Source organism: Maniola jurtina, chromosome 11 (assembly GCF_905333055.1).
Source record: "Maniola jurtina chromosome 11, ilManJurt1.1, whole genome shotgun sequence".
Taxonomy (NCBI): Eukaryota; Metazoa; Arthropoda; class Insecta; order Lepidoptera; family Nymphalidae; genus Maniola; species Maniola jurtina.
Window position 1 is genome coordinate 12034438 of NC_060039.1, and position 25783 is coordinate 12060220.

At 36.8% G+C, this 25783-nt stretch overlaps 3 protein-coding genes across 6 annotated transcripts in view; 2 read left to right on the top strand and 1 right to left on the bottom strand.

Moving 5' to 3' along the window:
* LOC123869435 (protein bark beetle) overlaps positions 1–1094 on the top strand; it is a 33340-nt gene extending 32246 nt beyond the window's left edge. For both annotated transcript variants that reach the window (XM_045912356.1, XM_045912357.1), the window contains 2 exons: positions 7–631; positions 781–1094. In XM_045912356.1, the coding sequence (XP_045768312.1) occupies positions 7–631; positions 781–1013 (858 nt within the window). In that variant the 3' untranslated portion in view covers positions 1014–1094. The remainder of the gene's footprint in view (positions 1–6; positions 632–780) is intronic.
* Positions 1095–3813: 2719 nt separating this feature from the next.
* On the top strand, positions 3814–14711 carry LOC123869449 (equilibrative nucleoside transporter 3). Of its 3 annotated transcripts, none has more exons than XR_006796891.1 (7): positions 3814–4286; positions 5162–5316; positions 6055–6200; positions 10082–10519; positions 11023–11108; positions 11317–11720; positions 12439–12547. XR_006796891.1 is itself a non-coding variant. In XM_045912376.1 (7 exons), the coding sequence occupies exons 1-7, from the start codon at positions 4032–4034 to the stop codon at positions 12548–12550; spliced, it is 1389 nt and encodes a 462-aa protein (XP_045768332.1). In that variant the 5' UTR covers positions 3814–4031; the 3' UTR covers positions 12551–14711. The 3 variants fall into 3 exon arrangements, 2 of the variants coding, with proteins under 2 accessions (XP_045768332.1, XP_045768333.1); XM_045912376.1 differs by having other exon boundaries at positions 11317–11513; positions 12439–14711; XM_045912377.1 differs by lacking the exon at positions 12439–12547 and adding an exon at positions 11721–11747 and having other exon boundaries at positions 11317–11513.
* Positions 14712–15778: 1067 nt separating this feature from the next.
* Positions 15779–25163, bottom strand: LOC123869452 (etoposide-induced protein 2.4 homolog). The gene is made up of 7 exons (XM_045912379.1): positions 24970–25163; positions 24733–24893; positions 23769–24024; positions 23102–23221; positions 20791–21014; positions 18209–18280; positions 15779–17603 (listed from the first exon to the last, which is right to left on the bottom strand). Exons 1-7 carry the CDS (start codon positions 24982–24984, stop codon positions 17507–17509), a joined length of 945 nt encoding a protein of 314 aa, XP_045768335.1. The 5' UTR covers positions 24985–25163; the 3' UTR covers positions 15779–17506.
* Between the last annotated feature and the right edge of the window lie 620 nt (positions 25164–25783).

Sequence of the window (25783 nt, forward strand, 5' to 3'; positions counted from 1 at the left end):
TCACAGAGTACCCGCTCAACAGATACCCTAACTAAAGGATCTGACTACAAAAAAATGCTCGCATCCACAGCGTCTATGGAGTCAATGGAAAAAAGTCAATTCAATTCCTCCATAGAAGACAACCATAGCTTCGATATTTACGAAGCACATAACCCTAATAATATTATCCAGCTTAAGCACAGCACATTTAATAAGAAACCCGCTTCACCAGAATATAGTGTCCCACAGAACACAAAGTATGACCTGGCATATAAAAACGAAGGATACAGAGAAAATTCTGGCACAAGTGCTGCACCGTCAATGAATACCGTTGCAACAGAAGAATTGCCAATCATACACCATCCTGGTGGTCTCACATCACCCCAAGATGATGATACGTTATCACCGACAAGCGACTCCCAGTATTTTACATCGGATACTCTACCTTTAAGAGGTATCGACAAATCTGATGATCCGATGTTCTTCAAACAAGAATTAGAGAGGGAGGGGAAGATGTTCGGGCCATATGGAGCGCCGAACCACGGTGGACAGCCAAGGTTGTCGTTTTTGATGGAGTTGAGGCAGAGGATGCCGGAACAACCTCAACCTGGGGCTTTGCCAACAACTACTTTCGGACAGAGGAAACTTGAAGGTATATTCTATATAAAATCTCGAATGTTTCTTTATACCGCTATTCAATCTGAATATTTAACAACCCGCAATGGATCCCACCTTTCGCAACCAGCAAATGATGTTTGTCTCAGTTTCCACTGACTTATTTCGCACATTTTTACTTTACAGATGAACCTCAATACTACGACGATCGATTACCAAGTCCGTTGCAAACTCCCGACTATCCTTACGACTCTTCCCCGCACTCTTCCCCAGACCTCTCCTACCCTTCTGATTTCCACGCTCGCTCCCGATCCGAAGCATTATTAGAAACGAATTTCGACTTCGAAGACTCGCAAATGAACCCACAGATCTCCGAAGACAGCCGATCTCATAGTCAACCCTTGGAAACTGCTATGTAACTAATGATTAATAATTATTAAATTAACCAAAAATCTATTTTAAACGTTATGTTCTAGTAACAGGGTTGAATAATGCTTAACATTATATAAAATAAAATAAAAATAAAATACTATAGGGTTGTATATTATAACAGTCGTTATCTTTATCTGAAAAATGAGGGTAATGAACAGATTTTTGTGTTTATAAAATTTTTATACTACCGCTTAAAAAGACTATTAAACACCGTCATTAGAATAACCGTCCACCAGTGGCCTTAAAAAAAACTATAAATATTTTTTAAGTATATTATATATCTACTATATAGATAACTAAATATGATTCATGTACCTATATTATTATAGCTATTGTAATTTTTGCCTGATACTTAGTTTGTAAGAAATGTAACTAAATAATAATATAAGACATACTATGAAAAGACTGAAAACGTCTTCGGTACAATTAGGTACTGCACTCTTGCATTTATTTACTTATCTATTTTTATGTATCTACCCTTTTTTCAATATTTAAGTAGCTTTCTTCTAGGTAGTATAACTTTCTAAGTCGAACATCCTAAAATTATTTCAAAGCTATTAAAAAAATTATAAACTAACAGGTTAACCAGTTTGGACCAATTATTTTTAATTTTTAATAAAAAATAAAATAATACATAGGACTGAGGATAACTGAGGATGTTAAATAAAAAAACACGATCTCATTAATTGACATAAAATTGTTTTGTCAATATCGATATAAAATCGATTCCAGTACAACCACTTTTACAAGTCACATTGGCAAGATTTGCGCAGAAAAGCGTAACTTAACGTGACTTAATGCGCCGACTAAAACCGAATGTACACCAATAAAATCCAGACCTTATTTGCTTGACATTAAGATTTTAAATATAAAAACAGAGACTCGTAGTAACATAATATGGCGCGTAGGCAACAACCAATAGCGGAAGGACGCGCGCTGTGATTGGCTAAGATATTTTCGCGCCATTCAATAATAAGATTTCTGCGCAAGTACATCGGCGTGACTTATAAAAGTACTGTATATTATTACATTGTAATTTTTGTTACCATAGACAACTGCTAAATTTTTAGTGGGTACCTACCTTAAGTATTTTAAATTTTAACTAACTAACTATAAATGTTTTTGAAGAAATTACATTTTGCCAATTGTATAATGATTAAAACTTATTTATTTAGAGAACTGTGACAATTTGGTATAACATAAGAACCTGTTAACCTTTGTTGATGTTTATGTCCGTCCTTACGTGTAATATAGTCGTAAATAGGTAATTTAAAAGTTTAATTACTTTTCTTAAATATATTTTAACAATTTTTCAAATAAAGGTACCTATTATAGTACTATTTTGAAATGAGGCGCCCCAGTACATAATTTTGTGTAGTAGTGATGTGTAAATTGCGGTGGTGGGGCGCGTCATTTCAAAATAGACAAGCTCTAATAAATTTCTATTAACTAGGTTCTATAATTTGCTTTTCTTTATTTATTCTAGACCTAGCCTAAATCAATTTATTCTAAGTGTATGCAATATCGCAATTTAATTTGATAAAACTGTTTTTACATATTTTGTATTATTTTATAGGCAAGTAGTACCAGATCTAATTTTAACCATGCTTTAATTGTAAAACGTACAAAACTAGGCAAATCAAAAAGAAAATATTGAAACCTAAGTAATTAAAATGAATATTTTGGTAAGTTGTATTATTGTTAAACATATGTACCTACCTTTTTGATTTCTTTACTCCTTATAACAATAAAATGAAATAAAATATGAATAGTTTTCCCATAGAAGGCAGGTAGGATAGTAGGTACCTATCTGTCCTACCTATCGGATCGGACAATGGATCGGATGCTGTTGGACCATAGAGGTATAATTTGTTGGACTGTTGGATGCTCAGACATGAGTCATGACTGCAGACTGAATAACAGACGCAAGCAAGTGGCAACTTCGCATCAAAGTGTCAAACTATTTTTTTTTCTCGTCTGGCTTTACACTGATTAGCCAATGTCAAGTTTGTAGTAATTTTTTTTCTCTCGTCTGGCTTTACACTGATTAGCCAATGTCAAGTTTGTAGTTATTTACAAGTTAGGGAAACTATATGTATCAGTATGGACTTCGTCTGTGCAGGCGCCCCTATAAAGCGCTTCCCAGTCAGTTCCACCACTGCCGGCCACTTCTCACAAAAAACACTCCAAAAAAGTACCGCACGCGCGCCAGCAAACGCCACCACAGACGAAGTCCTTTTAGTTATTTACTAGTTAGGGAAACTATAAGTATGGACTTCGTCTGTACCAGCGCCCGCCGACACACATGCCGCTGTCCTTTAGAGCTTTTTCCAGTCAGTTCCACCACCAATAAATACCAGCAGAACACAAAAACCGGCCACTTCAAACAAAAAAAAATAGTCCAAAAAGGCACAACACGCGCGCCAGCAAACGCCACTACAGACGAAGTCCAACGTAGTGATTACATATATTACATACTCTTTAATGACTTCGTCTGCGATGGCGTTTGCTGGCGCGCGTGCTGTGCTTGTTTGGAGTGTTTTTTTTTGTTAAGAGTGGCTGGTTTTTGTGTTAGTTGGTGTTTTTTGGTGATGGAACTGACTGGGAAGCGCTCTAAAGGGGCGCTGCGCGTATGTCGGCGGGCGCCGGCGCAGACGGAGTCCATACTTGAATAAATTCAATAACTTGAAAATATCACAAACTTGACATTGGCTAATCAGAGTAAAGCCAGATTTAAAGTAAAAAAAAAAAAAAAAATACTCTTTAATTGTGTCAAACTCACTCAAAGTCAATGAAGTCAACTGTCAAAATCAAAAATTCATAAATTAAAATCAAAATATCGATGGGAAATTCGCAGCTGGTCGTGTTTGTAAATTATTCCGAACTTGTTAATTTGCAATCTAATATTTACATAGTTTTCTGAGTAAAACGGCATGGCGCTCGCGTTTAACCAACGCAGAATTTGAACCATTTTAATCGGCTAGTAAGTCATTCAGAACGGATTCATGAGGATAGCTGATTGTTTTGAAAAAATGGATGTAACTGGATCAATTAACAATGAAGATTTGATAGAGGCTGTTGAGAATGAAGAGGACGTGGACTACTCGGAGGAGAGGGAGTTAGTGGAGGACTCGTGCTCCACTAAAGTCCTGGACACGTGCGAGGAACCGCGAGATAGATATTGCATTGTGTACATTTTGTTTTATTTGTTTGGGATTTCTTCTCTCGTGCCTTGGAACTTCTTGATCACTGCTAATGACGTAAGTATTATTTTAATATATTATTTAATTAAGTACTTTTCATAATGATTTACATAAAGCTGTCTGGCAGATTTGAAGGCATTGATGTAGGCTTGATGAATGTCTTTGTTTTTGTTTTAAATAGGTGCCTAACCTACCTATTCATAAATGGCATTACATACAGTCTGCATTTCATATTATATTGATGATATTCAAATAATAACTTAATGTTCAATAAACATGACAATGTGAAATTAATATTAATGATTCATATCAGATGATACATTCTTATCAATGTACATACTTTTGTAATTTCAATGTCCTCAATGTAGTAAGTAAATTGAAAATTCGGTTCAGTGTGCTCAATCATTTTCAATTACAGTTCATGAAATACAGCCCACTGACAGACAAATGGACAGATAAACAATGTAGGCTTCTTCTTCTTCGTGGCAATGCAAGTTCTTGGGTACCCTGTCTCACTTTAACCCTCTCTGATCCATTGTTATTGATACCACGTTATAGTTCCTTGTCAATACTTGTGATCGCCAGATCCACTTTTCGAACTGGAATTAGAGTAGCTTCCTTAGGGTATATGGTGTGTTTCCCTAAGTGGATGCTATGTTTATGTGCATTAGAGTGGGGCAATAGCAGCAGAGACTTTTTTTTTTAAAAGAATATTAGCCAGCTAATCATGACTAATAATCCCCTTTCCCCTCCAATTCAGCGTAAAGCAATTCAGCGTAAAGCTTGTGCTAGGAGTGGGTACGACAATAGTGCAACGGGTAAGGTTTGAACCATCGACCTTTTGGAATTGAGTCCGCTCCTCAACCATTGAGCTATCGAGGCTCTAATAGGGTAATAGGGTCCCCTTTCATAACCAAATATTACTGTTTCAGTATTGGATGTACAAATTCCGCGATGTTGAGCCCAAGAACCTCACGATGTATGTGCGGAAGACTCAGTTCCAAGCAGAGTTCACATCCTATCTCAATGTGGCGACTGCTATACCCAACTTGATATTTCTCATATTGAATTCATTGTATGGACATTGGTAAGTACTTTAATATACCCCAGTTCAAATTCTCGTAAAATTAAATGTGTAGAACGCGTGAACTACGTCCACGCGTCATACACTTTTTTTAAAAGGAAAATTCCACCGTACAATATAAAACCTGATCGAACATAAGCTCAAGCTTCAAAGCTTTGACTGTGAGTCGAATCGGAGTCAAGTTGGTGTGAGTCTATGTAATGTGCGAAGACCTTTAGGCTGGCCGCACCATAAGCAACGTGACGAACGCAACACATATCAGTTTCGAAGTTTAATTTCGAATTTGGCACCATAAATACGTAGTACCGCACAGCTCTTTGTCTTTAAAATGCAATCTTAGACAATTACCACTTAACATTATATTGTCAATCTACGGAATCCATCGAGTGCGAGTCTGAATCGCATTTAACCAGTTTCTCAAGTTTGATTAAAGGCCGATTCACACCAAACACTTACACGTGACACGTGCGTTGTGACGCGCGTAAGCTCCTAACACACCGGGTTACGCATACGTCCACGTTTTACGCAAGCTGTGTGCCATGTTTCATACAGTTCCATACATTACAACGCAATGGTACGCGCTACGTCTACGATTACGCAACGCTTACACAGCCTGTGTGACCAAGCTATAAATGCGTTCAACACGCAAAAGATACATAAACAAATAAACAGACAAATTATTATAATAATATTACTGTTGGCATAAAATGGTGAGGTACATTACAAAAAATCCATTTACAGGGTATCTATGAGAAGCAGACTTCAAGGAGCCCTGATAATAGTGACACTGTCGCTTCTAGTGACCACGTCATTCGTACAGGTGGACACAGACCAGTGGCAGAACACGTTCTTCATCATCACTATAGTGACTGTAGTCATTATGACAGGTAACACATCACACTAATATTATAAAGGCGAAAGTTTGTTTGTATGTATGTATGTGTGTGTGTGTATGTTTGTTACTCCTTCACACCAAAACTTTTGGACGGATTTAGCTAAATGGAGATAGATTATACATTAAATTAACACATTGGCTACTTTTCACTGCGGAAAATCAATGAGTTCCCACAGGATTTCAAAAAACCAAAATCCACGCGGACGAAGTCGCGGGCATCAGCTATTTTATAATATAATGTATAAAAAAACTTTATAGAGAGCAAAAACCCAATATCTTGTCAGATTTTATTTTTAAAATGGATTCAAATTCCAAATGTAGGTACTTCTGATGTTTTTAGAGGCTAAAAATAAATTGAGACTCCTTCAAGGTTATATTATAGGTTTTATATTTTGTTGATCCTAATAAAGGTTTTTGACCTGAAATATTTTTTTGAGTCATATTTTTTTTGCAAATCCAATACTACTAGTATACACAATACAACCTTATGCCTACAACTTCGTGTGCGTGGACTTCACAAACTTCAAAACTCAATTTTCACCCCTAGGGGTTGGATTTCCAAAAATCCTCTCTTAGCGGATGTCTACATCATAATAGCTATCTGCCCGATCCGTCCAGTAGTTTGAGCTGTGCGTTGATAGATCAGTCAGTCAGTCAGTCAGCTTTTCCTTTTATAAATTTAGATAATTTATAGCCCATAGTAGTCAGGGATAATTATCCATTCATCAGTGAAAGTATTTTTGAAATCGGATGAATAGTTTCGGAGATTACCTCAGCTAAATCCAAACTTGGAAACTTTTCCTCTTTAAAATATTGCCCGCTACTAATAAAATGTGATCATTAAAGTTGTACAAAGAACGTCATAAGGAAATTGATAAATACAAAGAAATGGCCGTGCAACTAACTAGAGTAAATAGTACAATATAATTAAATATTTAAATAGACCTTTGCATCTGGTAGTAGGTATAATAATTAAATAGGTTATCGGTGTAGGTTAGTGATGATTGCAATTTGTCAGCGTAAACGTAAGGGTGGTTTCAGACTAGCGGTTTTTCATACGCGCTTGTACACGCGTGTTATATTTTGCGCTTCAATAAACCGGACGCGCGTGCACGCTCTCATTCCGGAGTGTTCGCTCGAACGCTCGAACTTCGTTGGTATGAGGCGGCGCTCGGCCTTTGAGTCTCCTTTGAGTTTTGATTCCTTATTCAATTCTATTTCAAAGCAAATAACGCGGAGTGTAAGTTGCTATCGAACAAGTGTAAATTAAAAATTTATAACACCCCCGACGATCCAAAGTATTTGAGTTTTCCAAAACATCATTTTCAAATAAATAATTATGTAGGTATTTAGGCAACGTCCATCTTGACAGCTTGACATTTGTCAATCGAAATAATATTATGAACCTAACGGTTATCTAACCTTCTTTTCTACAAGAAAACTAGAAAAGAGCTGATAACTCTTAAACGGCTGAACCAATTTTTTTAGATTATAGCTAAGAAAACACTCAATCAAGCCACCTTTCAAACAAAAAAAACTAAATTAAAATCGGTTCATTCGTTTAGGCGCTACGATGCCACAGACAGATACACAGATACACAGACACACAGATACACACGTCAAACTTATAACACCCCTCTTTTTGGGTCGGGGGTTAAAAAGAGGTTTCACTCCACTTCATAGTTGCAAACTGCAAACCTACGTTGGATTTGACCTTAAAGGACCTCGCATTACAGTGGTGCTTCGCAGCGCTGCACAGCACAGCATAAAGCGTCAAAATATTATTTTCAATCATTTCGTATGGTGCATATCGCACTAGAGTCAATGCTACACAGCGCGTCGCGGCAAAGAGGACGTTTCGACGCGAAGCGATGCGCCGCGCAGCGCAGCTGTAATGTGGTCCAACCTTAAAGTCGATCGAATCAAACACTACATAATTATATCCCTCAAGTATATATTCTAGTCTAGGACTTTTATCGATCGGGGATTTAAAAGATTACTATGGCAAACGCTTAGTTATGTAAATCTTTGCATAATAATGCCTCGTGCAGTAGGCAGTTCTGACCCCTTATGCAAATCTTTTACGGCTATCGCGATGCAGTATAGGTCAACCAGATATCATCTAACGTTTCTGTTTGTTATGCTACATTGGCCTTATTTACGTACCTAGCTATTACTGCAGTCTCTTATGTTGCGGCTACATTAAGGTTAACGTCAATGCCCAACAACGCCGTCATTACCTATCTCGATAATCAACGCGTTAAACTGAGTGGCCTTGAACGGTTAACGTCTAATGCCAATTGAATCGGGGTTAAAATTATCTAACACCAAACGGCATTGTGAATACCATTGTACGTTGATCGTTGCTACATCTACGTTTAACGGGAAACGCCGTTGAACATCGCGTTGTTGGCCGTTAATGTTGCATTTATCATACATTAGGCTAGGGTCAACTCTAATACCTAGCGGTATTCCGTGCAGAAAATTATTTCACTACAATGTGACACATTGAAATGTAAAGCGAGCGCCACATCTGCGCTGATAATCGTGCATCCACACATACCGCCGGGTTCGACTAAAAGCAGCATTTCCATCCCTAGGGTGTAAGCTATCTCTACCAAACGTGAAAATTGGTAACACAGACGGGTTGTGAAAAGCTAGCAGACAAACAGACATACAGACGGACACACCTTCGCATTTATAATATTAGTATGGATTTTATCGTCTGCATAGTTGGGTAGATTGGCTGTCGTGGCCGAAAGGTCAGGAGCACAATAGTTAATACCTACTACTTACTTACAATCCATATTTACTTTCGATGCACATATTTTTATTGGACTCGCTGAGGATTCCTAAAGAAATCTAATATTTGCAACTCCCTATTAGTAGTGTAAACTAGTTTTGTTTAAAAGCAGTAAGTAAATTAAAAATGACTCATTAACCAGTTTATATTTGCAGTCGATGAAATCTTGTAGGCACCTGGTACATAACATTATATTAAAAACCTAACCTCGACGACAAATGACAAGAGGTGACCTTGTCACGTTCCAAGAAAGAATTCTGGTGTTTTAAAGTAGGTATTGACTAGACTGGAGAGTATGCATTAAATTTTTTTAATGTACTTAGTACCTATACCTGTATCCTACCTATTTTAAAATGCCTAACCTAATATCACACTAATATTATAAAGGCGAAAGTTTGTATGTGTGTGTGTGTGTGTGTGTGTGTATGTTTGTTACTCCTTCACACAAAAAATACTGGACGGATTTGGCTGAAATTTGAAATGGAGATAGATAATATCCTGGATTAGCACATAGGCTACTTTTTATCCCGGAAAATCAAAGAGTTCCCACAGGATTTCAAAAACCTAAATCCGCGCGGGCGAAGTCGCGGGCATCGGCTAGTAGGGATATATTTTGACGAAAATATATCGCGGCGAATTGTTATTTCCACGAATCTAAATTGACAGTCCCCATCAATGGGGATTTGTGAACTTTTCTACAAATCCCCATTGACACTCTCTGGAACTCCTAATGGGGATTTCTGAATTTCGTTTCCCTAATAGGCTACTTCTTTTACGGAAAGTCCGGGTTCCCATGTGATTTTTAAAAACCTAATTTAATTAATAAGAAAGTTGCGTGCATGTCTGTCTTATGGTACGTTTTCACGGTTCATCCTTCAAACCGATTTTGACGGAATTTGGTATAGAGATAGTTTGCATCCCAGAGATGGATATAGAGTACTTTTTGTCCCGGATTATCAAAAAATTCCCACGGGATTTTACGAAAATCTATGTCCAAGCGAACGAAGTCGCGGGCATCAGCTAGTAATTTATAAATTAAGTTTTATCGTTACATTTTCCTCTTGTTCCAGCTGCCAGCGCAGTCTTCATCGGCTGCCTAGTGGGTATAGCGAGCAAATTCTCCAAAGAATATATGGCGGCCGTAGTAAGCGGACAATCCTTAGGCGGCATCATAGCGGCCATCGCCCAGATCATTTCCTTAGCCTTCAAAATATCCCCGTTACATAGCGCGCTTATATACTTCTGTATAGCGGACATCATGGTCGTACTGTCCCTTATATCCTACGTTTTGCTATACAAAATAGATTTCTTTACATACCACATTTTGAGGGGATCTGGTGGTATGGCGACCAATAGGCACAGGGAAGCGTCTATGCTGGGTATACTGAGGAAGATCTGGGTGTATGCGTTCAGTATATTTGCGGTGTTCGGGATTTCTATGGCGGTGTATCCAGCTGTGACTGTGTTGGTGGAGTCGCATCCGGTTACTGCTGGGACTGATTGGAACAGTAAGTTTTTTTTTAATTTCATCGATTGCATGTTTATGCTCAAAGCTTAATCTATTAAAATCCAATAAGAGTCCCTTTTTCCTTTTGAGGTACGAAACCCTAAAAAAGAAATGGTGACTGACTGACTGATTTATCAATTCACAGTTCAAACTACTGGACAAATCAGACTGAAATTTTATTGATATTGACATTGATTTATTGAAGAAGAATACTTGGTATGCTTACAGTCAAACGCCAAATCGCATACCGAGTTATAGGTTACATACACATAATTTCTTAAATTCATTTATTCATTTTTGAATGTTTGGGTTTAGTCCGTGATGAAGTCGCGAGTATTAGCTAGTTCCACTTTAATGATATTGTAATCTTGACTGTTAGTGTACAATTGAAGCCACTTCGTGCAGAAATAAATTTAGGCTGTTTTGCTTGGAAATAAGTTCAGATCTAAAACTGGTTCCCTTTAAATTTATATTTAATGCAAATATGTATTTATTTATTCACAGATATTTTCTTCGTGCCGGTGGTGAACTATCTAATATTCAATTGCGGAGACTATTCTGGACGTCTAGTCGCCGGATTTTTACTGCGGGTAAGTTGTTAGACTTTTCACTGCGAAAATCAGACTAAAGTAACTTCCTACAGACACAAAGTATAAACTCATAACAATTCATCAACAGTTTTAACAGTTATTTTTGTCACAAGGGGCCAAAGTGATATTTTGTTCCTCAACGGCGTTATTTTGAATTCAGAGCGACGGGTTCTATAATATTGTGACAATTTTCTTGTGTTGTTTCAAGCCCAATAACCAGTGGGTGATAGCTGGGGCCAGTATACTGAGGATCATCGGAGTGCCGATGCTGATGCTCTGCAACGCTCAGCCGCGCAAGCACCTGCCCGTGGTGTTCCTGTGGGACTACGAGTACATCCTCATCATGATCGTGTTCGCCTTCACCAACGGCTACCTCACCAACATCGTCATGATCAACTCTACCAGGTGAGGTCATAGCATTAGCCAGTGGGTGATAGCTGGGGCCAGTATACTGAGGATCATCGGAGTGCCGATGCTGATGCTCTGCAACGCTCAGCCGCGCAAGCACCTGCCCGTGGTGTTCCTGTGGGACTACGAGTACATCCTCATCATGATCGTGTTCGCCTTCACCAACGGCTACCTCACCAACATCGTCATGATCAACTCTACCAGGTGAGCACGCGGCATTATCCGACTCTACTCTCTATTGTCAAAAAAAAAAACAATTTTTTTAATTAAGTATTAAAAAAATTGATCTTGGTTGATCAGGGGTTGCTTTTGATCAGTTTTTTTTTTAAATTGTGAAATAGGCTTGCGCTTAGCGATAATCGTGCTTGGTGATGATGATGAATGAATGGTGAGGTCTTGGTTGGAGCGTGCTTGCCTAGAAGGTGCCTATTTACTCTTTCACTCTTGCCTTGAAGGTATTTAGGTTCTAAGTGAGAGAAGAAACATGGACGACGGAAGGGCATTCCTCATCTTAGCGCGTCTGAGAGTATTGTCACTTACTAGTTGAAACTGCACTTTACCGTCACGAAATAACGTTTAAATTTCATTAATAGTCGCGTCTCTGTTCGATGGATTATTTTTGATGAACTTTTCTAGCGATTGGTAGTCTAGTTTTTTTTTTTACTCAGATACAAGTTAGCCCTTGACTGCAATCTCACCTGGTGGTAAGTGATACAGTCTAAAAGGGAAGCGGGCTAACCTGGAACGGGCATGGCAGTTTATATTAAACTCATACCCCTTTGGTTTCTACACTGCATCGTACCGGAACGCTTAATCTCTTGGTGGCACAGCTTTGCCGGTAACTAGCCACGGCCGAAGTCTCCCACCAGATAGTATATTAAATCAACGATCAATGCTTAAGCTGCAAATTTTGTAATTCCAGGGTGGTAGAAATGCACGAACGAGAGAAAGCGTCCTCGGTTGTAGCCACCATGCTAAGCGTCGGCCTGACCGTAGGCGCGGCCGTAGGTATGCTACTAGTGAGATTACTATAAAACAAATTATTATTAATTAGCCAATTAGCTTACATTTTCGTTTATAGCATTTTTGACTGTAAAAATAGTTTTTTAATGACTTGACACTGAGTTTATTTCAGAAAGATGAAAATTTATTATTTTGGAATATAGATTTTTTTAATTTTTGTGTTCGTTGCGTTTTATGATGAGATACATAATAAAGACGTGTGAAGTTAAATGATTTATCTAGGAGTGATTTTTCGATTGCGAAATAAACTTTTACTGGTCAGTAAATTTGACATTTTGATAGATTTCCATAAGATTTTTAATACAAAAACCGACAAAAAGTCAAACTTATTTATCAGTTAAATATTATTTGGCAATCAAAAGTAGGTCCTAAAAGGAATCGCATAAAGCTACATAATGTATTAAATTTTTTTTTATAAGAAAACATCAGAATTATCAACCTGCCTTTTTTAATTCTCATTAACATTTTACTGTAATTCTTGAGAACTTAAATGCTACAAAATATTGTGAACATATTTTTATATTTTGAAAAATTAAGGTGCTTAGTACCTGAAAAATCATGACTATTGTATTTTATTATCTAGGGACGTAATATTTATGTGTCTTTATATAAAAATAACATTAATAACCTTAAAATATAATATCATGTGTACATCAGTAAGTCAAAGATAAATATCAAGAATTATATTATTAATGCTAGTAAATATATTATTAATTATGGTAACCTTTTTATGCCTATGTTTTGCTAAATGCTATGATTTCACATATTAGACAAAACGTATTACGAAACGTTATTATACATGATTAATTTATACAGTAAACATGAGTACTAACCGATCACGCCTATTTAGAATAGAATTAATTATTCTTTACTTTATTTGTAAGTATAGCGATTTTTTTTTTAATTTTTATGCTTTATTTGTAGAAAATAAGCAGCGATTGTGATATTCAAAACGATATTTTTTTCGTTTGACTAATATTTATGTCTTATTAAGTGTTCAATATAAACATACCTTCATTTTTTTAATTTTATAAATAATATCATAGGTGCCTTTTTTATAAAAACATTTTTGTAACGCAATTTTGACATATTAGACAATTTTATACATTCATTTTAAAATGTATAAATGCAATTTTTACTTTTTTTTAATATGATTTTTAAATATTATTTTGCATTGAGTCTGTTACAAGTCATTTCATACATTTGTAACATTTATATTTTTTTTTTAATAATTTAGTTATTTAGTTGTATTGTAACGTTTCATAGCGTAGACATGTTATATAACTATGTTACAGTTCTATTTCCTGTAAATTTAACAGCGTTTTTTTGAAATATTTACATGCAATTGTAATTTTATCTTCGTTTTATTACGTTAATGTACTGTAGAAGTATCCTAATGAAATAAATGTGGTCATTCCATTCCGTCTTAGAGTAGTATTGATGTAACATTGTATCTCAAAGATATACTTATTAATTAATACCTGTGTACAATATTGTAATCGTCGTAGATCTCATATTATTATATAAGTAGAATTTAGAATATAGGTCAATTTTAAAACGATTGCACCTAAAACTATGTGGGACTTTATGATTTAAATAAAGTTATTATTACTAGGTGCTTTGATTTAAATAATATTATTATTAAGTACTTTTACCAAACTGAAACGTCCTGTCAAAATAGTGTTTCGTCATGCAATATTTTTGGAACATTTAAAAATGTCTTATTTTAAGTGCAGTCGTTTTGTATAGATAGATAACAATTATAGAAAACCAAGAATAAAATATATATTAGCTTTTATATTAATAAATTTAAAAAGTTTTTTATGGAGTTGATTTTGTGGGTGGTGCCTATACCAAGGTACCTACCTATTTACCAAATGGTACCCATATGTTACCATAATATGTTTATTACTTAACCATCAGTTTTATTGTAGTGAAAATGTTATTAACTTTATTACAATTAAAATATTCAAAAAGTTTTTGTATAGATCTTAAATTAATTTTGATAAGTAGGTATATGTTTAAGTTTTATTTTTAACAAAATCTTGCCCAAATATTGCAAAGAAATAATGACATTCGTGTTTTATATAATATTTGACATTTATGTATTATTGTAATCACATTGTCCTAAATGATTATTATTATTGTGTCAATAAAAATATGTTATTAATATACGTTTTGTTTCATTTAAACTTAAATGCATCGATGTATATGGATGGGCCCTTCGAAGATAAAAAACGCGCTCAAAAAGTCAAGAGAAATTGCAAAAGTCTCTTGACTTTGTCAATGACGATGACGTAAGATTCAAGCGTATTTTTGCGGACGGAATTGTATGGGAAAGGCTAATCCATATACATCGATGCTTAAATGGCACTGGCAACTATAAGTGCCAAGAATCGAGCTCAAAGAATCAATATACTTACCTACCAGGCAGATAAGATTTAACATTAAACTTTAGAAAGAGATAATCATTCGGCTGTGTAGGTAGACCGTCGTCTCTGGCACTTATACATGTGATTATGGAGCTCTGAATGAGCAATATAGAAGGCTGTGGCTTAGCTTGTACATAAAGCGGAATTTACATTAATTAAATGGAATTGACGTCGTGACACTAATTTCGTAATGTAAATTCCGCTTAATTATATGACATTACGTCGCCGACTTGGCACTTGTCAGTCTTAGCCTCCCACTAGACCAGACCAGAAATTATAAATTTCCAAACACCAGCCGGAAATCAAACGCGGGACCTCCCACTAATAAGACTACCGGCGCACATATGGCGGAGCGCAGCGCAGAGCATGCCCGTGAAGTTTTCTAATTGAATTCATTACGCGAATTTGTACCAGAGAATGCGCGAGCACGCGCGGGACTGCGAGCGGATGCGCGAGTATCCGCACGGATGCACAATTGATTTTAGATATTATTTTAATGAGGACAATGTCGGTACTATTTTAACTGTTTTTGGTTTGATAGAGCCTCGATAGCTCAACTGTTGAGGAGCGGACTGAATTCCGAAAGGTCGACAATTCAAACCCCACCCGTTGCACTATTGTCGTACCCACTCCTGGTACAAGCTTTACGCTTAATTGGAGGGGAAAGGGGAGTATTAGTCATGATTAGCATGGCTAATATTTAAAAAAAAAAAACTATTTTGACTGAAAAATGCTGTGCGCTGCGCTCCGCCATATTATGTGCCCCGGCCCTAAGTGTTATCAATTTAATGAAATAAAAATACAGTGATCAGTCAATTCCTTTAATAAATTATGTCATGTAAAAATAAAATCACAATTTTACGACTATTCAAGTGAGAATGATTTTTACATCTATAATAATTAAACCCTATACAAAGCCATAAGTAATATAACAATATGATTATTATATTCTTTTTTACACCAAAAGTCAGTAAAATAAATATTTATCCAGGCACCATTGGTCAACTACAAATATTATAATATCATCCATAATATTTTATACAAGTTACATACATATTTTATACATGCGGTTATGCTTCACGAAAGTTTTAAAATAGCGACTGTGGCTTTTTCTCCTCGGGTAATAAGTACCTACCTTAAAATTTACAACCTCTACTACTAGGACTGAATACTCTAAGGCTGACATCTATAGAGTGTACTTTGTCTTTGCTCAGACTTAAGTTTCATTTAAAACGAGACAGATTTATGCCAGTGACCAGTGATATAGCGCCATCTCGTTTTAAACGCTGTGTCTTATGTCTAAGCAAAGTCAAAGTGCATTCTATAAATCTCAGCCTATTTAGTTGCCAACAGAATCATTAGATACCAACGTGTGCAACAGAGTTAGCTAATAGCCATATAATGATATAATTTAAGTTAATAATATTTTTAGCACACAACATAATAAAAAAAAAGATTCCGACGAATTGAGAACCTCCTCCTTTTTTCGAAGTCGGTTAACAAGACAATTACATAGTGTGACTAATTCTTTTGTGCACAATTTCTAAACTAAAATCACTGGTCTGAGGCTGAGATCGATCGTACTTTGACTTTGCTCCGACTTAAGTCAGAGTTAAAACGAGACAGATTTACGTGAGAGACAACGCTGTCTCGTTTTAACAGTGTCTTAAGTCTGAGCAAAGTCAAAGTAAGCTCTATAAATCTCAGCCTAAGGTCGAAATCTGTAGATCGCACTTTGACTTCAATGCTTACACTCAAGGTAAATGAGACAGATTTGGGCCAGCGGTATAGCGCTGTCTCGTTTTAACAGTGTTACAGTGTCTTAAGTCTGAGCAAAGCCAAAGTGAGCTCTATAAGTTATGTGTCTCAACCTAAGTGTATGTCCTGAGTGACGGCTCACCGCGTATGGCGGGTTAGAGGATTTACACGCCGCCGTAGGTACTCGTCCTTAGTGCACGCGGAGAAGTTCAAACTTGTCGAACATTTATTTAATGCGCCGTTCATTCGCGCCGCCATCACTCAGGTCTCAGACTAAGCGTATTGCTATCCTTCTCATAATGCTCCCTATAGAAAAGGATAGCACTACATTTAGATCTGTCAATTTAGTTTAGAAACTGTTATGTATACAATAAAAATTTCCCTGTGTATAAAAGACAAAGCATAATAAAATTTTGTCTTTTATTAACAATTTTGAATGATATGTGCATATTATATTCACTTTAAATCGCGGCTGCGCTTCTAAAATCCAGTTGGATCAGATAAAAAGAGTTTTGGATAAAAATCAGGAGCATGACAGCTAAATGGATATGGTTAATAAGGACCTGGAGAGTGACATTACTTTTCATCCCGGAAAATCAAAGAGTTCCCACAGGGTTTTAAAAACCTGCAATCCACACGAAGTCGTGAGAATCAGGTACCTAGTACGTTTATAACTGTGATTAAAAAAAACTTTCTTCTCCCTTCTTATTAAAGGCGTAAGCGGAAGCCATCTTGTAGAAGCTGCTACGTCTCTCTGTGCGTAAACAGCTGTACCTATCACCTGGTCTTGTCGTCGGGCGCGGTGTGGCGGACGAAGCGAAACATGCCGTTGGATATCGCCACCACCGGCGAGAACAGGCGCAGGGGATACTCGCTGGAAGTAATATAAACCGAATGAGAAACTGGCATACTTATACAGTAGCCGGCAAAAAATATTGTATATCGACCTTTAGAATGAGATTTCGGCTTGTAGAGCGGTGTCTCTGTCACGCATATCTATTTGACGTTTCGCCGGGCTTAACGACAGAGACAACGCTCTACGAAACCGCTATCTCTTTCTAAAGATCGATGTACCATATTTCCTGCCGGGTAGGTACTGTAAATGAGAGTAACCGACATAGCTCAACGGGTGGCGAAGCTGAAGTGGCAATGAGCAGGGCCCGTAGTTTGAAAAAACCGGTCAAGCGCGAGTCAATTAAGCTACGAGTACCAATATTTGAAACTTTTTTGTGTAAGTAGTCATTGCTTGGTACCTAAAATATCAATTCACCAGCAAAACTTTCTAAACCACACGGCTTAGGAGTTCAGTAGAATTCAGAAGAGTTGGAATTTGGAATTCAATAACAAAGTCTATGCTCGGCAAAAGCTTCAAAAGTGTAGAATAATAGTGAGTGAGATATGTAATAGGCAGTCCAAACCAGAGGTAGATGCTCTTGACGATTCAAAAGTACTTGTAAAATATTTTGAATTTTGTCTTACCTTCCCGCGACCGGCGTGGCTTCGTTCCCACTCAATATGAACACCGGGAAGAAGATTGAGAACACGCAACCACTGAAACAAACACAAACCGTGAGCGTGACGTGGCCGGGGACATCAGGCAGAAGCGACGTTTCTGACACCAGGATATGCCACAGGATTTTGATGAAAACAGCCATTATCACTGACCCACTACTGAAAACGGGTCTCTTCTCAGTATGAGAAGGGTTTAGACCAGTTTAGGGGTATATTTTGATCTAAATCGTAGGATTTTTATCAAAAATCGGGTTTCATCAAAATACAAACGGCATAACGTATAAATGAGTGGGTTCCTGCGGTAGTGGAGCGGTGCGGGAGGGGTGTGATGATGTGACGCGAGAGCTCAGTTATTCCTCAACTTGAGACAACTGTCACCCTCCCGCACCACTCCACTAACACAGGAGCCTATATTATAAAGAAAGTGTGGCTGCCTATCACCTGACTCGTCCTGGAACAGATTTTGGCGTTTCGTACAGATAGATGGTAGTTTGCGTCTGGAGACAGACAGGGCCTACTTTTTAACTCCCGGGGAGTCACGGGCATAAAACCTTGTACCTACTTCGTCTCGTTTACTCATATGGGAAAATGCAACAAGCGCGTGTTTCACCAAGTTTTTGTCTCTATGCCGCTCAGGTTGAAATCTATAGAGCGCACGTTGACTTTGCTTAGTTTCAGTTCAAACGAGACAGATTTAAGCCAGCGGTATAGTGCTATCTCGTTTTAACAGTGTCTTAAGTCTGAGCGAAGACAAATAATAATAATAATAATAATAATAATCTATAATAACCTCGCTCACCATCTGAGGCGACTGGGGTTCCGTGGCAGTTCGCTCGCAGCCAGGATGCAAAAAGCGGTCTTGCTAGACTCGGCTAGGATAGTCCGCCGCTTTCTCAACCTGTCGCCCTGACCCCCGGCCGTTTGGTCTCCCCTGCCGGGGCGTAATCCTCCGCCCGGTACAAGTATGTATTTATGTAAATGTGTATGTAGGTTTATTTATTTTTATGTATGTAAGTATATTATATTCCCTTTGGCTTTTATATATATCTATTTTGTAACCGGGCGTGAGAGTGAGTTATATACATAATCTATAATATCTATAATAATCTTTTTATTTAAAGCTACTATGGCTCAATTTGTTAGTATACAGACACTTAAAAACCTAATGTTAGTACCTTAAACTATATTTGTGACGACAGACAGAATTATTTACAAAGGTGGCCTCACCAACACTTTAACAATGTGTTTAAGCATTGGTGAGTCCATCTTGCTCGCAAACATGTTCAGGATGCTGTTGGAACCTGAGCGCAGTCTTTTCAGCAGTGATGCTGACTTCTTCCGCATTATTACAAAGAAGTCATCAGTCCGCTCGTCTGCGAACATGCCTGAGGCTGAACAGAACCGCGGCAAGCCCAACAGCATCCTAAAACCATTATTATACTGCACCCTTAGGGTGTCTATGGCCTTTTTTGAAAAGTTGACCCACAAGCTTCCCGAGTAGAAGTTTTGGCAGTATGCCTTGAAAAGCGTTATTTTTGTCTCTTTACTACATCGGGCGAACCTGCGGGCCAACATATTACATTTAACTGCCAAGGCCCTTCTTTCTCTTTCGATGTCGACATGATCTTTAAGGTCCTCTGAAACATAGTGACCCAAGTATTTAAATTGTTGCACACGTATGAGTGTAGCTCCGTTCAATGTAATTTTTGGTTCGTATGTCACCTGTTTACGAGGGGCCTTAAATACCATGTATTGACAAAGTGCGCTCTATATATCGAACCTCAGTCATCATGGTAACAAACAATCCTGTCTGTTACAATCACTTGTATTTCTTTAACGGACAAAAGATGATTTTGCAAACACGAAAAATAATCATGATAAGCAACTACTATTAATTGGAGCAAAAGTACATCACTTATCTTAATTCAAGTATGAATAGAATACCTACTACGATATCGTAGTTGGTTACAATAATTAAATTAATTATACAACCTCGTGGAGTATTTGAAATCGAGATCAAGGTCAGATAATAGTATACTCAGTAGTGTAAAAATCTGATGAAAAACCAAGAAATAATGACTTACATTGTCAGTAAAGTTAACTAATTTAAGTAGAGACATACCTAAATTACATTGTTAGTTCAGGCTAAACTCTGAAACTGAAAATTTTCATACAGCTTTCACAACAGAAAGATGAATTATCTACTTTAACTATTTACACAACTATCATAACACGGCATAAAAAACACTATATAGGTGCCAACCTTATAATATAAGACTGCCAATTGGCCAGCCCATGTTGAACTCAAACAAATATAGTGTGTAAACCCACTAATAAGATCACAATATTTTCTTAGCTTAGGGCATTGATCCCTTAACCACCAGAGCTAAACTATAAGGCTTAGCTTGCCTTAGCTCTAACCAGAACTAAGATGATCTAAACTTTAGATCATCTTACTTCTGGTTCATTTTACAACATAGAATCTCTTTCGCATATCATTGGTAGACAATTAGACATCTATTCATTATAAATCTATGAAAATAACTTACCTTATAATATAAGACTGTGGGATTTGAGTGAGCACGGCCAACGGCAGTCCAAAGCCAAGAAAGTACGGCCAATTGGTCTCTATAAAGGTCAGCCGCTTGTGCAGCTCCCAGCCCATGTTGAACCATTTGTACTCAAACGAGTACAGTGAGTATAAGAGGCACATGTGCACCAGGCATAATAACTCCCCTATGTATGTTATGGGCAACATACTGACTAGCATACTCTGTGGAAACAAATCACACTAATATTATAAAGTTTGTATGTGTGTGTGTGTGTGTGTGTGTGTGTGTGTGTGTGTGTGTGTGTGTGTGTGTGTGTGTGTGTGTGTGTGTGTGTGTGTGTGTGTGTGTGTGTGTGTGTGTGTGTGTGTGTGTGTGTGTGTGTGTGTGTGTGTGTGTGTGTGTGTGTGTGTGTGTGTGTGTGTGTGTGTGTGTGTGTGTGTGTGTGTGTGTGTGTGTGTGTGTGTGTTTGTTACACTTTCACGCAAAAACTACTGGACGGATTTGGCTGAAATTTAGAATAGAGATAGATTATACCCTGGATTAGCACATAGACTACTTTTTATCCCGGAAAATCTAAGAGTTCCCACGGGAATTAAAAAAAACCTACATCCACGCGAACGAAGTCGCGGGTATCAGCTAGTAGACAAATATACGTCAAAATTTCTCGGACACGTACGAAGCGATTTTTTTTTTAATATTAGCCATTTTTAATCATGACTAACATTTCCTTTTCCCCTCCAACTAAGCGTTAAGCTTGTGCTAGGAGTGGGTACGGCAATAGTGCAACGGTGGGGTTTCAACCGCCGACCTTTCGGATTTCAGTCCGCTCCAATAAATGTTGAGCTATTGGGGCTTCCTCGTGCTTCCTCGTTTCTAATCCGAACCGCTAGGATATGGAACGCCCGGAAGTCTGTTTTCCCTCCCACTTTTAATATAGGTACCTTCGAGTCACGAGTGAATAGGCAATTTCTAGGCAAGCGCGCTCCATCTTAGGCTGCATCATCACTTGCTAGCAGGTTTCACACGCAACGCTTTTTTAACGCTCGTGCGAATTAGGGCTAACATTGTGCATGCGATAATGTGTCTATCTGTCTTTTACCTTTGCACAATTATCTGTTTAACGGTTTTGACGAAATTTGGTAGAAACAGTTTGCATACCGAACATAGATGTAGGCTACGTTTTATCTCAGAAAATCAAAGATCACAGTATTATTACGTTTAAAGGATTTTGACGTTTAGTACAGAGATAGTTTGCATTCCAGAGATAGACACAGGATTTTTTATCCTGGCAAATCGACAAGTTCCCTTAAAAACATCAATTCACAGGAACAAAGTGTATTTTTATGAAAACCAACAAAAATGCATTAAAAAAAAGGTAACTGCCTAGTTTCTTGTTGGATCTTCTCAGTAGGATCTCCTTTCCGAACCAGTCCTGACATAGCATATGTGGCACTGAAATAAAATTGTGAAAAGGTTTTCTAGATCGTAGGCTGATTTTTATGCCAAAAATTATGTCCAGTTTAGTAATTTAAACTTGAAAAGGTTACAGTCAGACGATCTGTTTATTCAAGTTTTCTTCAACTCATAACAATTATATGTATTTCTTAATATTTGAACACCAACTGTACAAAACTGGGCCGAGTCAGTCAATAATAAATTGGGCCAGTTTAATCATACATTCTTTATAGCTTGTGTATTCAGCTGTTTTGGTAACAGTTTCAGTTGTAGTAAATAAGTACATTAGGCCAGTGTTTACACAATTGCAATAATATGAAAGAGATCACTATCGCCTATGGCTATAGCCTATAGCACAGAATTATTGTATGTGGAGCTTAGTATAGCTTATCGTCGTCTTAGAGTGAAAACCTCGGGAATGCATTTTTGCTCAAATTTATTTTAATGCGTTTCTAGGAAGAAAACCTCGCAACGCACATCCTGATCTGACTAATTTGTTCATTCGATACTCGTAACGCCATCTATGACATTAAATGAGAAACTCGTAAATACTCGCTTCTGTTAGTTACAGCACGCAGTTTTTTCTTCCTCCTGAAAAGTTACGTCTTTTACACTTACGAGGTTTTCACTCTAAGCCGTCGTTATGGAGATTCGGTTTCTGCTTACCTACTTAATTTATAAGACTATAAGAAGTACATTATAATATGCAGAAGTTACTTGTATCTAGAGATACAAGTAAAAAAATCTTTGTTGTTTAGAAACAATAAAGATTTTTTTAAATATTATAGGTATTGTCTGGAAAAATGTAAAGGAAAATTCGTCAAAAACTGACTGAGGATAGAAAAGAACATACCTGAACTAGAAATAATGCTTGCACCAACAAACTAAACAATGAGTCAGCAATGATTTTGCTGACACTTGACATGAACTGTGGTCGACCCCGTCTATGCCTGTATGCTGAGTCAGCAATATCCTGAAAAGGAGTACCATATATTATTTATATTTTTTTATACATTAGTTAAGATTGGTTTCAATAAATAGGATGATATTCATTATTTCAACATGGATTTAGATTTTTGAAAATCCCATTGGAACTCTTTCATTTTCTGGGATAAAGTACCTTTAATCAAAATCGCTAAAACATATGGAACATAAAATAGCAAAAGACAGACATACACTTTTACAATTCTATTAATGGATATGGATTAGAGAGATAAATTTGGTTTAAGAAACCATGGGGTTGATTTTAACATGTAATATAAATCATGAGTCATGATAGCAACAATTCGAATGCAGCCCTAAAATATTGTCGTTATAAGCCTATATCCAATACTAATGAAAATTGGCTACGACAGACAGACAGAAACACATCAGTGATCCTATAAAGGATCTGTTTATTCTGTTTTTATTCAGACATATAGAATCCTAAAAACAGTCACATATTGTGGTCCCCTTAAAGTTTGAGATGTTTTTCAGTATGTAACTATATTATGTGCCATTTCAAAGTTAATTATACTTACTTGAAACCACAGACTGTTAACCAGTTTGCTAAGAAGGAAGAGTGGAAGCACCCATATCATCCGGAATGTCATAGACAAGAAGGGCTGCATCCAGCCCCAGACGCTATGCGCCACCCCAGGGTTGTGGCCAAATATGAGTATCACTAAGTACTTCACGGCTGGCAACAATGCATACTCGAATATAAGTATGCTCAACAGAAATATAAACCCGTTGAGAACACATGATTGTAAAACCCTAGTAAGTACTTTTGATTCCCTGGAAAAAAATCAGTATCTATTAAGTATGTATATAGTTTCAATTCAATTCAAATTTCCAGCACATTCATTAGCCTCAATAGCTCAACAGTTGAGGAGCAAACTGAATTCGAAAGGTCGGCGGTTCAAACCCCACCTGTTGCACTATTGTCGTACCCACTCCTGGCACAAGCTTTACGCTTAATTGGAGGGGAAAGGGGAGTATTAGTCATGATAAGCATGGCTAATATTCTTTAAAAAAAAACATTTTAATTTATAATAAGTAAATTATGTGATTAAAATATGACTGTACCAAGAAAATACTATCTATTCGAATACTTTATACCAAATGAGTACACATGTTCTTCAATCACAGACTAAAAATGATATTTCAAAATATATTGATATAAAATGAGATTAAACTAGACTTGTGACACAGGGACCGCAGATTGACATTAATAGGGCTTTCTAGGGCTTTTACCCTTTGGTTATGGAACCCTAAAAATAAATTGCTATTTTGTCTACTAATTCAGACAGAGCCTTTGTCCGATAAAAACTGAATTAGGTAATCATACAAATAGTTCTTCAAATTCAGAATTAAATACTGCTTATTATTGATTTCTATAAACTAAATAATGATTAATATAATATGTAAATGGCATAAAAACTTGATGCTTTGCCATACGTACTCAACAGTGCAAAGTACAATAGAGTGATACTAAATACTTACTGTTTGACTTTTGGTTGTTTTTGCTTATGTTTACTATTATCAAAATCGATCGGCGACGACCGACTGAGGGCTCGCTCATTAATTTCTTTATCTAAGTATAAAAGCACGGTTACACCACGCAAACTGTCTATAAAACCTTTGATAAGTGATACAGAAAAATTCTGAAACAACAAAGAAGTTATCAACAGCTGTTTTCATCACTACAAACACAAAGATGTAAACTCAAAAGTTATTTACTTTAACGCTCTCCATATCAGTGTTCACTAATTTTTCACTGCCACATTATTTTTTGCGATAAATTATATTTATTAAATAATCAATCAAGCTGTTAAAATCAAGTATCCCATTCTTATCAAAATTGATCGAAATGAATAAATTTATTTTGACATAGAAGTGTTGATGTTTTTGACAGCACTCTTCACTCTTGACCATAGACCACTCTTGACGCTTTTGATTTGAATGTTGCCACGTTTGGAGTAAATATTTTCCGATTTTTTTGAATATAAAATAGATTTCTTATAAGAAACTATGAATGAACGAAACGTCAAGCTATTGACTAACCTAACTCGTTATCATTGTTATTTTTTTAGGGTTCCGTTCCTCAAAAGGAAAAAACGGAACCCATAAAGGATCATTTTGTTGTCTGTCTGTCTGTTTGTCCGTCCGTCCATCCATCCATCCGTCGTGTCTGTCAAGAAAACCTATCCATGAATCATGAAATTTGGCAGGTGGGTAGGTCTTAAAGCACAATTAAAGGAATAAATCCGAAAACCGTGAATTTGTAGTTACAACACAGTAAAAAAATATTAGTTACAATGTGTTTCAATTTTCAAAGTAGTTATTATAACTATACCAAGTGGGACATCATATGAAAGTATACTCCTATATAATTATACCTGTATACTCTAAAACATATTTTTATTTATTTTTATGCAAAATAGTGATTTATCATACAAAATGTCAGGAAAAATACCCGAGTACAGAACCCTCAGTGCGCGAATCTAACTCGCACTTGGCTGGTTTTTAAATAATAATTTCATTTTTATGGGTA

Excerpts from the sequence above, each read along its gene's own strand:
- LOC123869452 (XM_045912379.1), bottom strand. Across the intron at positions 23,222-23,768 it reads TTAACAGTCTGTGGTTTCAA|GATATTGCTGACTCAGCATA; the intron begins GTAAGTATAATT and ends ACTCCTTTTCAG. Across the intron at positions 21,015-23,101 it reads AAGCATTATTTCTAGTTCAG|AGTATGCTAGTCAGTATGTT; the intron begins GTATGTTCTTTT and ends TTGTTTCCACAG.
- LOC123869449 (XM_045912376.1), top strand. The coding sequence starts at position 4,032 with ATGAGGATAGCTGATTGTTTTGAAAAAATGGATGTAACTGGATCAATT. Across the intron at positions 6,201-10,081 it reads GACTGTAGTCATTATGACAG|CTGCCAGCGCAGTCTTCATC; the intron begins GTAACACATCAC and ends CTCTTGTTCCAG. Across the intron at positions 11,109-11,316 it reads TCGCCGGATTTTTACTGCGG|CCCAATAACCAGTGGGTGAT; the intron begins GTAAGTTGTTAG and ends TGTTGTTTCAAG.